Here is a 19587-nt window from a genome sequence, read left to right on the forward strand (position 1 = left end):
AGCTTTTGGTGGCACCACATTCTTTTCGACAAATATCAGCTGTATTGTAGACTTTCATCTATTTAAATCACATATTTGTGATAGAGTGGTGCGTTTTCGATATTGTATTGCGATATTTACTGCAATGGAAATGTTGCCTGTTGATTAGGCCGTACTGGACCTTCTGCTGAGCACAATCATTAACTTTCTATCCCACTTTAGTAGAGTTAAGACAGTGGAAGTGTTTCCTCTGTTTGGCATCTTTTCACGAAATCGATGATGATAGATATGCATACATAAATCCAGAAAAATAAAATAATTCTTTTTGATCCTTCACTACACCATGAGCCATGAGTAACCATAGAGCAGCTGCATCCGGATTGGAAGCACCAGACTATCGTTCAATTTCAAACTCCATGATATCGTTACACTTCCACAAATAAAATGGTGTTATGTGACATAACAATATCACTCTGATTTACACAGTTTTGTACTCAACGACATTCTGGCAGTTTACGGTGCAACATGTCCCCTCTGGGAGTCTTGCGCTCTGGTTGAAGATACTCATAATGAATATTATGATAGCACAGCTTGGTGATCGAATGTTATAATGCAGACAGGGGAAAGATTTTTTTTTTTTTTTTAATACACGGAAGGAATAAAGAAGTAAACAAGGTTCTGGGTTTTCCAAGGTGGTGACTCTATGTAACACTTTGCTAGAGGGAATGATGACTGTTTTGATGAATGATTTTAAAGCGAAGTGTGATGTACTTCATGCGTGATAATTGTGAAACTCTGCGGAGGATTTTAAATAGCAATAAAAGTTAAGACATGCAGAATTCTATGTACCTGATGAAGCTGAACAAAACTGATTTTTTTTATCTTAAGTATTTATTATGGTTATTATTTAAAATTTTACACACCAGCTTGAAAGTTCAGTATTCAACGGGAGCGACGAATAGAAAGCATGAGGGTAATTTTAAAAAAAGGTCCTTTGTAGTGGGCGTTATAGAAATAACTGGTTAGTTGGGTAAGAAAGCACGAAGATAGCCCGCTGAGTTGATGCGAACTACGTATTGGATATGCTCATTTTCTTCTTTTCGGTCATTCAAATTAACCATGGCAAAATGGATATTTTTGATTTACGAAATTTGCCCTTTCGACAATATAAAGTACAAGTTTAATAATAACAGTGAAGTATGGCTCAGACTTTGAGAAACGAACTTACGTTGTATTATACGTAGATATATATTTTACTGCTTTTTGTGAGAAAAAAAAATCATAGTACCACCGACGGATGATATTTAAAAAGTGTAAGCGTTATTTTTAATGCTTAGGATTTTTTTTTTTTTCCTTTTGCGGATGTTCTACATATAGATGAGGGTTTTTTTGGGAGCGCTGAGGAATGATTTATATCCTGATTTCTCTGTGGCGAGTTTATGCTACGACTAAGTCAAAAAATATATTTAAAAAAAAAAAAACAGTAATGAGATGAAATCTGACAAACTCTTCTATTTAATTAAGAATGTTTCTTCATTTAATCGGTTCATATCTACAAGCACCTACAATGAAAACTCATGAACAACGATAACATCTGCAAGTTTGAGTGATATAAAGGTCACATTATTGCAGTCTGTCACGAAGTTGTTTGAAAGGATGCAGCGTTAATGACCGCATTATTTTATATATGTGCACTGCGTAGTTTTTAAAAAGCCAGGCGAACATGATATTAAATCTTTTTATTGTAAGTATTTCAGAGCAACTTTGCTAAGTAAAGGATGCTGATTGGGTCGTCATGTTGAGTAAATTATTTTCTAAAAGAGTGAAAATCTTATGAAACGATTTAATATTTAAATATGTGTGAAAATAATTTTTCTGTAGTTGAAATAAAAGTATTAGGTAAGGGAGAAAAATCACAGAGTATGTACAATTTTTAAGTTAACTGTATATTTCCGTAGTGTCAGTATGAAACATTTATTCAATATGTGAAGTTGAAAAATTATCATAAGGATATTTAAAATAAACAGATGCTTGTTTATTTTGAATTGTAACACCTGCTTAAACTCATATCATAATTTCTCTGAAGAAGCTTTTCTAATTACTCTTATCATTCTTATTGGATCTCTATAGAGGCTCAAATGTTATCAAGGAGTTCACTCCAGTCTTTCCTAACTCTGGAATGTCTTTCTTTAAATTCATTTAATATAAATGACTCCTCTCCTCAGAACAATATATTCTGTTAATTCACTTAATTACCACTTTCCTTGAGAAAAATGTGCTTCTCGTTCAATTACCATCACTTTATTTATTTATTATTTTTTTTAATGTAACCACACCCAAGAAAGCCAATTAAACCTATAGTACTTTAGTGCTCAGATGACAAGAGTTACTGGCCTTGTCCCCTCATCCTTTATAAGCTATGAAAACATTTTCCTGTGCTTTATTCTTCATGAACCACACACTATATATATGTATAATTCAGTCACAAGTGGCAATTATAACATCTATCTAGGAAAGGTTTAACAAAATGTCAAATGACAAAATGTACAAAAGTAAGAGAAATCCTTTTTGGTGTACTGAGTTATTGTAATTAACAGCAAACTCCCATGGAGTCTACAGGCTTGTTATAAGAAGTCAGCCTCGCCCAAAAGTATATCTATCATATTGAACTGAAGTCATTCACAAGTCCCAATAAAGCATTTTGCTTATCTACTGTATTCCCCATGTAAAAAATATACTCCTCACTTTTGCTTTCACAACATCTTGACACAGTTCCCTTTGATAAGGATGTCATTTTGCCTCTTTACAAGGCCTTGATAAGACCTCACTTGGACTATTGTGCACAAGTCTGGTCTCATGGTTTCTGTTGTGATTCTGATACAATGGAGAGAGAATGTTAAAAATGATATCAGGATTGTGGAATACTGATTATGAAAACAGATTGAGAATTTGTAGACTGCAGGTACTAGCAAATGGGGTGATATGATTGAAATTTACAAACTTCTGAAAGGATCATACAGGATTTCAGTTGATGGACTTTTTCATTTTATGAAGAATGGGGAAAGGACAAGAGGGCATCCTTGGAAGCTGAGAAAGAATGCCACTAAGAAGGGGGTGAAGGCTAGATTTTTCTCTCATAGAGTGGTGTATGATTGGAATAGATTGCCATTGAATGTTGTGTGTGCAAGCAGTGTGAATGAATTCAAGAATTAGTATGATGGCTGGTGCATGTAGTATGTGGCCTCCCTTAACGAGTCCCTGACTCCCTGGGGATCTCTCTTAATAATAATAATCTCTCATTTCTCCTTTTTTTTAACCATCAATTTATGTATAATCTCTTCAATATTAATCCTGTAAAATCCCCTCATTAAATTCCAGATATATACACCCTCAGGTGTATATATCTGGAATTTAGGGGGGGGATGTACAGGATACTATGATAATACTATATAACTTTATTACCCACTTCCTGTCAACAGTTTTCCTCCAGATTAGTCAGTTATCTCTGAGGATCTAAGAATGTCAGTCTTCTGAGGCAACGCATAAACACAAGATTGTTACTGATGTGACCACATTGGGATATCTTTTTGTAGTCATATCATATGCAGCTTTTAAATAATCCATTGTTAGCATTCTACCTTGCATAACCATTCCCACACTTGGGAATTCCCATGGCTTGTTGGTTTGAAGCCAAAATATTTGTAAATCAAATGTTACTTAACATTTCTTGTGTTTACACATTAAAAATATTTATTATGATTGAGGTGTGCCTAAAAATAGTCTTCTAAGGTGCCTCTGACTGCAGCTATCCACTCAGATAATGGTCTTTTTCTGTCTTTAAACATCTCTTTTCCTCTCCCATTATGTTTAAGTGATTGTGTATCTTTATATTAGCTCTGCTTATATATTCCTGAATGCCAGGTTCCTTCCTGATATCTTCATTTTTAATATGATTCTGCTGTTCAAGCCACAGATGAGTTCCTCAGAACTCTCATATCTGTAGTCTCTAGTTTTTGATGAACTGTTTGTTTAACCCATGTCACAGATTCTTAAGTTAAAATTGGTTTGAACATGATATTGCATACAGCTAGTTTAGTGTTTTGACTATTTCTCTCTTATTCCATATAAATATATTTAGCTGTGTGAGAGGTCAAATACCCAGAGACTACAATACCTATTGTACTTTTCTTTGAAAGCATTCAATTGGAGTATTCATCATGCACTTTGGCATTGCATTCCATTCATTCACTACTTGCTTGCCATGCAGAAAATCTCCTTTTCACTTCCTTTCACTTTCGTATAACTTTTATACAGTTTCCAGGGATGACTTTCATTCTCCTTCCACTACCTATTAACCTTTGCAGTAATTTCTCTATATCTGTCTTATACGCTTCTCTCACTTATGTTTCATTCATAATAATACTTTGCAGTATAAACAGCAACAGAGAGAGAAAATGAAAATATTATGATAGTAATATTTTGCTGGATTTCAAACCAACTCCATCTTCATAGTACAAATTACAACTGTGAAAAAACAGGCAATGCCCAATTAGATTGTTAAAGAAGCAATTCAGCTAAAAAATCTTAACCTAAAAAATTTGGGTATAATGATTAACTTTGATGTTACTTCATTATTTTCTAATGTATACCACTAACAGAAACTCTTATCTCTGACACATTTGAATTATTCAAATTCATCGTACTTTATTTTTCATGGATATACAAACAGCTAGATAGTACTTCACCCCCTCCCCTTCCTTTTCTCCTCTAGCCCAGTTTCCACATGGAATTTCATCAATAGTTTGGCTATGCTATGTAGATAATGTGGGCTATTTGGTTTCATGGCCTAGACACACTAGATACATATTTAGTGCATTTAAACAACCAGCATTCAAAAATATATTTCACTACAGAAAAAAGCGACATCTCTCTTCTCTTCTCTTCATAGACATACTAGCTACAAAACATCCAAATGGTTCATTATCCTTTTCTATTTATAGGAAACTCCATATACACTGGAAGATACTTTTAAGCATTCACACTACCATCCATCCCAACGGTATGGTATCATCAAAACATGCACTGAGTTAGGACTATTTGTTCTAATGAATGGCTCTTGCCATAGAACTCATTATGTTCACAGCACTTTTTTTAGCAAATGATTACAACCCCTATAAAATAGACAAAACACTGCATACCCCCCCACCTCTCTCCCACTTCTAATACACAAAATCACAAAACTTTCCAGATGCATCCTGGATAGGGTGCATTTGTAAAGATAGCTCAAGTTCATAAATACAACTCCTTGTAATTTTCAAATCATACATCCAACTAGCAATCCTTACTGTTCTCCAAAAGGATCATTATTTTGCACATCCTGGAGTGCAAAAGCCTAACCTACTTGGACAGACCAGTAGATCTATTAATATCCCACTTCTGATCTGATTTTCCCTTTCAGTCATTTCCGACCATAGGTGACTTTGTAGGCATTGCCCACAAAGTATTCCTGGTGAGATTTTTACAAGGTATTTCACCATTGCTTTCCCCAACCACCTAATTTTATCCGGGCTCAGGACCGACATATGGCTGGGACATATTCATGACTGTAATCCATTTGTGTTCATGGGCCAGTTTGCCTGTTCTGAGGGATGAAAAACACGAGTTTCCAGGTGAAAAAAATCCCCTACCTCCGTATGAGACTGGCTAACACACCTTTAGTCAAAAGAGACCAGATAAAGGTTCCTCACGGGAATCGAACCCAGGTCTTTCCGACCAAAGGGCTTCATCTATACTGACTGAGCTATGGAGGCTTATATCCCACTTAAAGAATGTATAAAATACATTTGAAATCATTACTGTGGCAAGTCAGGACTGGCAGACCATGCTCTGGGTACTCATTTGCACAGGATTAAATGAAAGAAGACAACTGTGCTGCATATAATTTATTATTATTATTATTATATGGGTATCTCCATGGAGTCAGAAAACTCATTCCAGGAGATCCAAACAATATCTATCATACCTCTTCTTGAACTCATTTACAGACGAAGCACTCACAACTGAGTCGGGCAATGCATTCCATTCATTCACCACTCTCCAAGCAAAAAATCTAGTTCTCACACCTTTGTTAACTACACTTTTCCTTAATTTCCAGGGATGACTGCTTGTTCTTCCATCACTATCACACAGCTGAAATATTTCCCTTGCATCAATCTTATAAAAACCTTTAAGCAATTGAAATGTTTCTATCATATCTCCTCTTCTCTGCCTATCAACCAACCTCTGTAATCCACAAGCTCTCAATCTATCAATGTAGGGAGCATTTTTTACACCACTCACCAACTTAGTCACTCTCTGAGCCCTCTCCACCAATTCCTCATCTCCAAGGATCCAGGCGACCAGACTTGAGCACAGTAATCCAAATGTGGAAGTGTCCATGTGGAAGTGTCTTATAAAGAGGAATAATAACCTCTTTATCTCTGGATGTTAGTGTGCTCTTCAATAACCAAGTAATCCTATGTGCTATCTTGGACACCTTAGCATTGTGTCTTCTGAACTTCAGTCCCTATCCACTAATACCCCGAAGTCCCTAGCCTCATCAATCTCTTGGAGTACTGTTCCATCAATATGGTACACAGCTGGTAATCTTTTAACCCCAAAATGCACAACTTTATACTTTTCCACATTGAACTGACATCCATTACCCTTTGCCCATTTTGCTTGGTTTATATTTCTTATTGCTTGGTGCAATAAGAAATCAAGCCAACATCGGCTTGATTTCTTATTGCACTTCCCAACTTTGCATCATCAGCAAACAACTGAACATCTCCCTTCAAGTCATTTCCTATATCATTTATTTACAAATTAAACAATAATGGCCAAGCACAGAGCCCTGAGGCACACCACTGGTCACCTGCTTCATACTGGACTCTGCTCCTTCATACACTACTTTCTGGTATCTCTCCATAAGCCATTCTCTTATCCATAACACCAGTTTAGTTATCCATCCTCATTTATTCTAATTTGTGCAACAGTATTCCATGGGGTATCCTGTCAGAAGCCTTTGCAAAATACAGAAGTATCGCTGTGTAGCCACTGTGTTCCCATTGTCCAACTCAGATGTCACTCTATTATAACAAAGTTAATAAATTGCTAAGGCAGGACCGACCTTTAACAAATCTATGTTGGCCCTTATAGAGTATCATATTCTGATCCACCCAGTCCTGAATTCTGACCTTAACCAACTTTTCCAGTACTTTTATCACCACTTCTGAGATGGTAATTGGTCTGTAATTTACAACCGCAGTCTTAGAGCCTCCTTTATGCAAAAGAACTATTTTGCCTTCTTCCACTCCCTAGGGACCATACCAGAGTTCAGACTCAAGTTAAATAACCAAGTAAGAGGAGTTCACAATTCCCTTGCACATTCATGTAACACCTGATTTTACTCCATTTCCCAAGTAAGCAAACAGACAAACAAGTCAAGTTTGCGCTTGCACGTATTGGAAGTCTAGCTGACCCTCAAAGTAGTGCAAGACCAAGGCAACTCTTGGTAAAAGTAGAATAAGCTCTGATCACTAATCTTAATATTTACCCTTAATGCAAAGCACATCTCCTGGAGGAGATGTATGATGTTTTGTATTAAAGGCAAGGGGCCACTACCCAGACCGGTTTCGCCCTTTATTGAGGTCTCATCAGTGGGAGCCAGGCTAGAAATACCAAGATGTAGTAATACAGAGCTTATAAGTATTTTACCAGAACAAGTTACCATAAGGTGTTTTAACCTTATTAAATAAAAATCTCAGGAGGAGATATAAATGGTAACTTGTTCTGGTAAAATATCATACATCTCCTCCATTAGATGTGCTTTGCATTAAGGGTAAATATTAAGATTAGTGGTCAGAGCTTATTCTACTTTTACCAAGAGTTGCCTTGGTCTTGCACTACTTTGAGGGTCAGCTTAACTTCCAATACGTGCACAAACTTGACTTGTTTGTCTGTTTGCTTACTTGGGAAATGGAGTAAAACCAGGTTTAAAATAGCTTGGTATTTTTAACATTTATTATACCCAAGGTAAAATACTTTCTTCATGTAACACCCGAGCTGATATTCCATCTAAACCAAGAGCAGTGTTTGCATTTAAATTCTGCAATATCCTAAATACCTCCGTTTCATTAACTTGAATTCTCACATCATATTATCAGTTATTGTTACAGGTACAGAGATATCTCTGTATTATAAGTGAGAGAATCATTATAAGCTATGAAATACCATGTTTTAAGGACGCATTCACATTAGTTTCTTTCAGTTACAGTTGAATTGTTTCTATAACAATCTAATCTAATTAAAAATGTCATAAAAAGACTGTGTTTCACAACAATTTTGATTTTTGCTGTGAAGATGCTAATTTGAAATCCAGTGATATATTAGTAACTAAATAAATTATTTATTCATTCTGTTCCTCTGATGTTTATGAAAGCACTATTATCAATAACCACTTACACATAAGCTTGTTTTATATGACTGAATCATATAATCTCTTTTCTTCCTATCTGCTAAGCTCTGCAGACCACATTCCTTAAAATGTCCTCATATTCAACATTTCAGCGTCCTGAGGTAGTCGCATATCTCTGCATTCTCTCTAATATTTCCTTATTGCTTAAGCATCCGAATGTCCAGCTCTGTGTACAGAAATCCAAATGTGTCTAGATTAGTACCTTATGCAGTGGAACAATCATCTCCTTTCACCTCCTTACTTTTTAAGTTCTTCACATTATAGCATCAATTTTCTGGGTTACCTTTACAACTTTTGTAATTTGTCCTCTGAACTTAAGCTCCCTATCAATCAAGATCCTCAGCTTCCCTCATCTCCATCTCATGGAGCAGAATTTCTCCTGTATAATAAACCTCATTCCATCTGCTAGCCAAAGTACGTTACTCGACACTTAGCAATGTTGAAGTGATATTCTCATTCTTCATTCCCTATGCCATCCTCCTGACAAAGCTATTCTTAATTTAGTATCAGCAAATAATTTAATATCTTCTCTTAGACCTTGAACTAATCCTTAATACATAAATTAAGCAACGGTGGTCCCAGAATAGCTCTAGTACCCCACTTATCACCTTTCTCTTTCAGGACACTGCACTACCATGACTATCCATTCCTATTCTGCTCGATCAATAGTTGTTTGTCATGCAGCATTCTGTCAAATGCTTTAGCAAAATCCACTTCTTATCCCATTATGAAATGCAACCAAGTTACTGAAGAAAGCCTCACCCTTAACAAACTCATGCTGTTCTCTGGAAAGATTTCCATTCTTGTAGAAAGTTGTATCACTTGGTTGCAAAGTAATATGAAATAAAATTAAAAAACAAATATTATATATATATATATATATATATATATATATATATGTAAAAAATTATATGAAATTATTCAAGTAATTTATTTCCATTCTTATCAATCCAGGTTGGTATTCCATTTCTAACACCTTCACCCATATGCCTGATATACACACTAGTTTTTAGTCAGACACCATTTTCTCACTCTTCTGGGACTATTCTTGTTGTTGGATTTGTTGAACAACCAAGTTGAGAGCATTGCCAGCTCCTTAGCATTCTGAAGTAGGAATGACACTGGTAGTGTGCTGCAGAAATCTGTTTTTAGGGTCATTGTTGTGTAACTTTAAATGAGGATGTTCAGATGTTTGTAGATGATGCAAAGTTAGAGAGATGAGAAGCAGTGCTGATGTAGCTCTCCAGGTTGGTTTAAATAGATTGTATTTGTAGCTGAGTGAGACCATTAGTTCGGTGTATTGAAACATATAGTTTTGAAATTTGGAAGACAAGGATGGGTTTTTATATACATATGAAACTCACCAACAAAACTCTATAAACTTGTAGGGCATAGTATTAGTTGTAGGTGGGTCACTGGTTAGATAATCTGGAAACTTTGCTGTAGAGACCAAATACGAAGTGTTTTTCAAACACTTCAGGCTTCTAATAAGCAAGGTGGTGGTTTCATTCTTGGAGACAAAAATCATGTACCACCTAAAAATTTAAAGAGCCACAGAGGGATTCAAACCTGTTGTTTGGAGAGTGGGTAACCAGGTGGGCCAGCTTTTGGTGAAGATAAACTACAGGGCAGTAGCAGTAAGGGCATCAAACATTTTCAGAACTATGAGGACAACACAGTGGATTGTAATAATGATGAGGAAGGCATTGAGATGTTGTAAAGATGGCATAGTTCCATGGTAAAAGTCTTGATCTGACCGCATGGGAATTGCATTCAGATTTAGATGCTTAGTTCTCATATGAATGGGATTAGGTTAGTGTCAAGGTCTTGAATATTCAGTATGAGGACAGATTGAAAGGTTTGTGCCATATTAATGCAGAAGAAAATTTTCAGAGTGGAAGTAAAGCAGAACAAGAGGTAATCCATGGAAATGCAAGGAGAATATGCAATTGAGTAAAAAGTAGGCTTTTTTGCTTGGAGAATGGTGGGTGAATGGTCTGTATTATATTAGTATATGTTAAGTGTAAGAACAATAAGCAAGTAAAGGCTACTACTTTTAAGTGAGTACTTCACATGAGGATTCTTTTGATTCCATGGACGCTTGTTAGTGGTCATGATGATCGCATTTTCTTTCTTCTGTTTAATTTTATAAACCATTACATACCACTAGACATTAATCACTTGGAAGAATAGGGTTTGAATAATGTAGTAATACTTTCAGAACATCATTTATAAATATCTGTAATAAGTAATAATTATTATTATTATTACTACAGGCAGCTCCAAGGAGTCCTTAGACTCATCGAGGGAGGCCCAACATCATCAAGAACAACTATTCAACATTCACAGAGTATCTTTTATACTTCACCTTGAACTCATTTATAGTCATGGCACCCACAACAGACTCTGGCAGCTTATCCACTCATTTACCCCTCTCCAAGTAAAAAACCTAGCTCTAACACCCTTGCTAACCACACTCTTACCAAGCTTCCATGGATGGCCCCTAGTCCTCCCACTACCAGTCCTATTCTCAAAAATATCTTCTGAATGAATCTTATAGAAACCCCTCAGTAATTTGAATGGCTCAATCATATCACCCCTTTTCCGCCTATCAACTAATTTCTGCAGTCCACAAATCTTCAACCTGTTCTCATAAGGTTCATTTCACAGACCTGCTATCATCTGGTCACTCGTCTCTGGATCTTCTCCACCTCCTCCCCATCGAGAAGAAACCCTGGCGCCCATATCTGGGCACAGTAGTTTAGATGGGGTCTTATCATGGCTCGATACAAAGGAATAATAACCTGTTTGCCTCTGCTCGTTAAAGTGTTTTTCAGCAACCAAGTGATTTGATGAGCTGATTTTGCCACTTTTACAATGTGTCCCCTAAACTTATCCACCAACACTCCCAAATCCCTGGCCTTGTCAATCTCCTGGAGTACAGTTCCACCAGTGTGATATACTGCTGCTAATCTTTTCACCCCAGAATGCAAAACCTTACATTTTTCCACATTAAATAGACATCCATTCTCCTTAGCCCAGTCCTCCAAACTATCCAAATCATCCTGAGCATTCACTATTGCTCTACTTAACTTTGCATCATCCGCAAACAGATGCACAGCTCATCTCAGATCCTTTCCTATATTGTTAATGAACAAATTAAACAGTAGTGGTCCAAGAACAGAACCCTGCAGCACACCACTAGTCACAAGCCGTCTTTAGGACTCTGCTCCTGAATAAACCACTCTCTGATATCTCTCCATCAACCACCCTCCTATCCATCTCACCAACCCTATATCCATCCCCTTATGCTGCAGTTTACTGATTAGAATTCCATGTGGTATCCTGTCAAAGGCCTTAGCAAGGTCCATTAGAATCACTGTAAACCCATTACCCTTTTCCAGTTCAGCTGTCACTGTGTTATAAAACGTTAGCAAGTTACTGAGGCATGATCTACCCTTCAAAAAACCATGTTGTCCCCCATACAGTATCCAATTTTCATCTATCCAATCCTGTATTTTTCTCTTAACTAATTTCTCCAAGATGATTCCTGATATGCTAATCGGTCAGTAATTTACAACAGTCTTGGAACCTCCTTTATGTAGTGGAACTATTTTCCCCTCTTTCCACCCCCTTGGGACTAACCCAGACCCGAGACTCAAATTAAACAAAATGGTCAAGGACACTGACAATTCTTTAGCCGCTTCACGTACGACACGAGCTGGTATACCATCCAATCCCACAGATGTATTGACATTGAGGTTTTGTAATAATCTACTCGCCTCCACTTCATTCACCACAATTCTCGTATAATCTATTGTTTCATTCATTACTGCGATGTCACCACCTGGATGATATATTCTTGCAAAGTGCTCGCTCAGTAATTCAACTATATCGACTGATTCGGTTACCTCCTTACCATCAGCATTCTTTAAAATCATTTTACCATATACATTTTTTCTTTTACTTGAAACATATTGAAAAAACTATTTGGGGATTCTCTTTAGCCTGCATGGCTAATGTTCTTTCATAATCCATTTTTGGTTTTCTTACCACACTTGTTACCCTTCTCGCCTGGACTTTATACCGTTCATGTGCCTGCAGATCACCTTTCTCCTTAAATTCCCTCCGCAGTTGTTTCTGTGGAGGGAATGCATGCAGCTCATGCATTCATCCATTTAATCCCTACTTGATTTATTATTCGGACTCTAGGTATACAGCCAGCCATTGCCTCCTGCAAACACTTCTTAACCATCTCCCATGCACTATCAACATCATGGCATGTAAAACTTGCAGTTTTACATGCCATGGCACTGAACCAATCAAACTCATAAGCTTGTCATACTTTCCAGCCCGATAATTCCACATGTACGCTGTCTAAAATATTAATTCCACACCTTTATCCACCTCCCAAGTCTAGACCCTATGATCACTCTCACCAATTGGTAGCAATGTGGTCATATTCGTTACAGTCAAATCCTCAGATGCAATTACTAGGTCAAGCACTCTCTGACCCCTATTATTTTCTATTGCTGTCGCAGATAGTTATCCCTTAATAACTGCATAAAATCCAATTCCTTCCTCCCATGTGTCCTCTCCTCCCTTCAATCAATGCTACCATAGTTGAAATCTCCCATAATAATTACCCTCCTTCCACTCATTTCTTCTATTTGCTTATGCATACTATCTCCACCATCTTTTCCATCACCTGGTCTATAGCAGCACCCAATTGTATATTTTGTTCTGCTAGCCACAATCTCACACCAAATAGCCTCAAATGTGCTCTTTTCTCTATCCTGCAATTCAACTTCTATTCTCCTTGGCTGCAGCTGATCAGCTATCATCAGTAATACTCCTCCCCCCATTTTATTCTCCTTGTCATTTCTGAACACACTGTACCCCTCACATTCAATCCCACTAGCTATATCATCTTCAGTCAGCCATGTTTCACTAATGCCAATAACCTGTGGTCTGGAAATGCCAACCAAGGCCAAAAATTCTTCCTTCTTGTTCCTAATACTCCTAGCATTAGTATTCATGAATTGCAGACCTCTGTTAGCCCCATCCCTACCTTGATGCCTTATACTAACTATACCATTCTGATTTGTTGTCCTTCTTATTTGCTCAGGCATATTATACTCATTCATACACTCAACTGCCTCTTTAAAGTCTGCATTTCTACTTTCCCCCACCTTAATAAATCTAGGTTCCCTGATTCTGCCCATCCACTTCATTCAACAACACTTTTTCAAGTCTTCTTACACTGAATCCATTCAAATGCAAACCATCCATCTTATATAGATCCTTTCGTCCATCAAACTCACTCCCCACGTCCACAAATTCCACACCACTCATCCTGCATAACCCACGCATAAAGTCATTTGCAATTATGGTCCTCCTTCTAAACTCTTCACTGTCATACTGTGGCAAAAGACTAATCATCCTAACTCTCTCACTCTTCTCTTTTGCTACCTCAAACAATTCCTTCAGGTCTTGTATCATTTCCATTTTATCTCCTTTTGAAATCATTCATACCTGCCACCACTATCATTTCTCTCACCCTTTGCTTTTGCTCCCTAATGGACTCACTTACGTCCTTAATGGTCGCACCAGGTTGGTACGATTTTGTCAAATTCTCTACTATCACACCTCGTACTAATGAATCTCCATACAGCACTCGCTCCTTCATTTTGTTTACGTTCACAATCATACTCTTATTTTTACTATCATACTTTTTTTTGTTGGCTGGTACACTCAGTAGACATTTGTGCATACGCTCCAGCTGCCGCTTTGCCCTATGTATCTCTCTGCCCAACCGTGCGATCTCACTCATTGGATCTATCTCATCATCTTTTTTTATTATCTGTTAAACCATTAATTAATAAATATATGTAAATATATGTGTAATCTATAATATATAGTATGTAATCTATAATAAATATATGTAATCTGTAAAAATGTCTCCATTGTAATAGCACTTACCCAGAAGAAAGATTCCAGTGAAATAAAGTCTATACTTGATTTTTATACATTGTTTCTCAACATAATCTCCCTCTCTTTCAATACATGTGAAACAAGTTATTTATACTGTAGGTTTGTAGTAAAATGCTTCAGGTTGTTTTGGAATAACTTCTTCATCTCTGCTTTGACCTATTTGTCAGTTTCAAAACTGGTTCCCCCTGCCCCAAAAAAATGTTTGTCGTTAATTTAGGAAATAATCGGTAGAAGTCCAATGTAATTAAGCATAGCCTATAGAGGAGATGTTGCACAACTTAAAATCTGATCTCCTTGATTGCTGTTGAAGTAAATTCATTTATCTGCAGCCTTGCATTGTTATGCTAGAAAAGCAGTTGTTGTTCCTTTAGCATAAACACAATTAATTTGTTGTTTCGTAGCTTTGCATATTTATTGTTAAATCTTTGCTAGTTAGTCGTAGCATAAACCTTTTCTTTCTTTAGAAGGTTAAATTTTGAACCTTTCTGTCCTTGGTAAAGTAGAGTGGTGATATTTAGTAATTAGAATTTTCATCTGTGGATCGTAATGATGGACCTAACTTCCATATCCAATCATGATTTTGTAAAGAAAAACCTTGCCTTCCCTTTGGTAATGTTGAAGCTATCAATAACAAACTTGCAATCTTGTCTGTTTCATTTTGCTGGTCAATTGATGCGGCATTCAAATATGCACACAATTTATTATAGCTCATTTCTGTAATTATTTGGTTGATTCATGCTGATCCAGTCTTCATTTTCATCTAATGCTAATAAGTTATTTATTGATTTCTCTGATTAACTGTAACTGCCTTGCTTCCTGCTTATAGAAGCTGTCAATTTATTCACATTTTATAATAAAGTGACAGCAGAATTGGATAAAAGAAATGGCTATGCCTTGATACTTCTGGACTTGCAAAGGCATTTGAGAGAATACCCCATGGAAAACCATCACATAAGTTGGAGCAATGGGAATGGATATGAAGCTGATGACATGGATAGGAATGGCTGAAAGACAAACACCAGAGTAGTCTTTGGTGGAAATGAGTGTGACTAGTGGAGTGTCTCGAAGTGGTGGTCCTAGTATAGGACCACCCCTATTTAATTTCTATAATAATGATATAGGGTATGATTTAAGGGGAGATATTCAATTGTTTGCCAATGATCTAAAATTGAGGAGGGCAATAGTTGATCAAGGTGATGTAGATATCCTTCAGGATGATTGAAACTGCTAGTGTGGGTGAAGGATATGGTTGTCAGTTTAATGTTGCAGAATGTATGGTTATGCACTTTGGGTTAAAAAGATTACATACTTTATATCACATTGATAGCACTGGGTTGCAAGAAATTGATAAGACTAGGATTTGGGCGGTGATGGTGGACAGAGAAGTTTAGAAGACATAGCAAGATATTGCAAGAGTTGGCAATATACGAGGGTGGTCTGAAAAGTTCTCGGCCTCACAATGAAAAAAAAAAACGAATTTATAATTTCAAAGTTATTTTTATTTTTCAACATAATCTCCCTTAAGACTAATACATGTATTCCAGCGATGCTCCAGCGCCATTATCACATCCCTGTAGTGGTTCTCAGTGAGATCTGCAAATTACCCCTCTACAGCTGTAATCACCGTTTGATTTGAAGAAAATCGCTGACCAGCAAGGAAGATTTTTAGTTTGGGGAGGAGACAGAAGTCAGAAGGAGCCAAATCTGAGGAATAGGGTGGATATTCCAACAATCACATCCCTATAGTGGTTCTCAGTAAGATCTGCAAAATACCCCTCTACAGCTGCAATCACCTTTTGATTTGAAGAAAATTGCTGACTAGCAAGGAAGATTTTTAGTTTTGGGAAGAGACAGAAGTCAGAGGGAGCCAAATCTGGGGAATAGGGTGGATATTCCAACAATTCATAGTGCAGATCCCTTAATTTTCCCATTGCCAAAACACTTGTGGGGAGGTGCATTTTCCTGATGAAAGATGATTTTTTTCTTCTGCAAACTGGGTCTTTTCTCACAAATTTTTTCATCTAGTCTGTTAAAAGATCGGAATAATATTCCACGGTTATTGTTTTACCCTTTTCAAGATAATTAATAAACAAAATGCCTTTAGCATCCAAAACACTGATGCCATGAATTTCCTGCTGATGGAACTGACTTTGTCTTCTTTGGCGCTGAACAACTGGCTTCTGTCCACTGTTTTGACTGCTGTTTGAATTCTGGTGTGTAATGGTGAATCCAAGTCTCATCCATAGTAATAAATTGACTTACAAAATCAGTTTTTTTCTTGTTAAAATGCGCCAAGCACTGTTCAGAGCTTGTCATGCGAGTGTGTTTTTGATCTGCTGTGAGCAAGCACAGTACCCATCTTGTGCAAAGCTTTTTCATTTGCAATTCTTCATGCAAAATATATCATACATGTTCTTTTGAAATGCCTATAGTCTCAACAATTTCATGCACTTTGACTCGACGGTCATCCAATACCATATCATGCACTTGAGCAATGATTTCTGGTGTTGTTATACACCTTTTGGATGTCCTTCACGTGGATCATCTTCAAGGATGGTACAGCCATGTTTAAGCTCGGTAGCCCATTTCTTAATTGTCAAAAATGAAGTAGAAGAGTGCCCATAAACTTTTATGCACTTCGAATGAATACCATTAAACCTTCTTTTACAAAGAATTTTATAACCAAAGGATACTCAATTTTATCCATTTCAAGGGCCACAAACAACACTTTTACTTCAGACAGCTGTATAAAAATAAAAAAAAACTACTCGATAGAATGACTTGCAATTTCACACGGATGCTTATGGCAGATGTGCCAACTTAGGAAAAAAAAAGAAAATCTTGCTGATAGTGTTGCCATCTATGGTCGAAGCCGAGAACTTTTCAGACCACCCTCATAACTCAAAGGATTACTTGGATGTTGAAGAACACATTCAGAAGTAAATATAAGGAGGTTATTATCCCTCTCTTTATAGGGTGGTGATTTGGTCACCTTGGGATCAGGAGGTATGTTGGAGAGTATCTCCAGAAATGAGAGACCAATGAAACCCCTGTAAGTTGTATAAGAGAGTGATTAGTAAGGATGTAACTAAATTTTTGTTGGAGAGTGGTGAATGAATGAAGGAATGGACTGTCGGAGGTAATTTTAAATGCCCTGACAGTGAATGAGTTTAATGAGAGGTATGATAGGTATTGTGCAAATAGATATTAGTATAGGTCTCCCTGATGAGTCTTTTGACTCCATAGGGATATATGATAATAATAATAATTGCAGATTTTCGACTACCTACTTCATAGTTAGCCATTATTGTTAACTGTTTCTTTCAGTATTCATGTGTACAGTTGCTTCATATCCCACATTCCAGAGACGGACACCAACTTATTTAATCATCTCTAGATGCTTTCCAATATATTTCACCCTAAAGGATTAAACTAAATTTATTATATTTCACCCTCTTGATGGTGAAAGATATTGGAAAGCCTTGTCAGGGTGAATTTCGGTAGCACTTACATTTTCATGCATCAAAAATTTGATTACTGCATACTGTTTTACATACTTCAACAAACTAGAAAAAGACTTATTGAGACCATTGTCTTAATAATGAAATTAGCATTTCTTGCATTTAAAGTCTTCTTAATTATCAACTCTATTTGCCTTCCATCAAGAGGGCGAAATATTTTGGAAAGGTCTAGAGTAAATAGACTTATTTAATCAAAAGAAATTTATGATTAAATATTAAATTTAATCATAAATTTAATATTTATGATTAAATAAGTTGGTGTCTGGTCTCTGGAATGTGGGATATGAAGACAAATTGAAGAAATCCATTTGCAGAGCCTTGTGAATAGGATGTAATTGGGATGGAAGGGGGTATATGATTGAGACGTAAATTGATGAGGAACTATTACCAGATTAATGCCGAGGAGATTTTTCATAGAATGGAGGGAGATCTGAGTAGAACAAGCGACTATCTTTAAAAGTTTGGTGTAAGCTGTATAAATAGTGTTTGAGCAAGCAGAGGGATGTGATTTGCAAGTTCTTTGAATGGAAAGTGGCTGGTGTGCAGAATGCATTACTTTAGATCATGGTGAATGAGTTTAAATCACAGTTTATTTTTTCTGCATGACAGTGGGATTGCAGCAGCGAGTCCTTTGATTCCATGAACATCAGTTATACATGGTAGTGTAGTTAAAAAATACCCATGAACTGCTAGTCATAGCTTTGCAGTAATGTGGATAGACACACACTTTTGTTAATTTAAATGTTTTAAAATCTTAAAAAAGTTAATCTTAGATAATGCATTCTGCACACAAGCCACTTTCCATGCAAAGAACTTGCAAATCACATCCCTCTGCTTGCTCACCCCCTATTTATACAGCTTACACCATACTTCTAAGGATGGCCTCTTGTTCTACTCAGATCTCCCTCCATTCCTTATGAAAGAATGGAGGGAGATCTGATCTAATTCCACTAATGTTAAGCATAACATTAGTGGAATAGTGAAACAAATAAAAATAGTTTTATTTATTTTTATTTTATTTTATTTTTTTGTGTGTTTTACATATTCCATTAGTTATATCATTTGTTCTCAACAAGGATGCAGTTTTATAAATATTAAATATACCTGAACATTTTGTAAGAAGAATATAGTGTAAAAGATAAAACATGAATTTCTGCCGCTGAATATACTTGGCACCACTCCACTGCCTTGTGATTCCACCACTTATTTCTGTGTAAGCAAACCTCTTCCTTCTATGTGTTTTTACTGTTATTTCCAGTGGAGGGACATTATTCTGACATTATGCATGTTATAAAGAGGAATGCCTAATAAAAAGGAGGGATACTGTAAAATTCTTAAAAATGTCATTAGAGTTCTGAGGGTCAGAAGAAGTTGTGAATCGCAACCTCTTCTGTCCGAATATAAATTTTATTTTCTAGTTTAATCACATCATACTGCACATGCAATCCATTCTCAGAATTCTTATTGTTACTCATAAGAGACCTAAACATAGCCAGAATACTCATCAAGGCAGGTATTACTTTACAAGAAACGTTGCCTGTCACATTTTAGCTTATATGCATCAACACTCACAACATA

General features: G+C 36.5%; 1 protein-coding gene across 3 annotated transcripts in view; it reads left to right on the forward strand.

Moving 5' to 3' along the window:
• Positions 1-1048: 1048 nt before the first annotated feature.
• LOC150100828 (E3 ubiquitin-protein ligase RNF13-like) overlaps positions 1049-19587 on the forward strand; it is a 189734-nt gene continuing 171195 nt past the window's right edge. The window contains exon 1 of one of the 3 annotated variants that reach the window (XM_090401458.1): positions 1049-1292. Coding sequence is in view for 2 of the 3 variants with exons in the window: in XM_090401459.1 (XP_090257585.1) it covers positions 1703-1723 (21 nt within the window). In the remaining variant the exon portion in view is untranslated. Of the gene's footprint in view, positions 1293-1389; positions 1724-19587 lie in introns of those variants that run through there. The other 2 variants (XM_090401459.1, XM_090401457.1) reach the window with 2 other exon arrangements.

Source organism: Typopeltis vanoorti, chromosome 12 (assembly GCF_054136105.1).
Source record: "Typopeltis vanoorti isolate ZY-2024b chromosome 12, IOZ_Tvanoo_1.0, whole genome shotgun sequence".
NCBI lineage: Eukaryota > Metazoa > Arthropoda > Arachnida > Uropygi > Thelyphonidae > Typopeltis > Typopeltis vanoorti.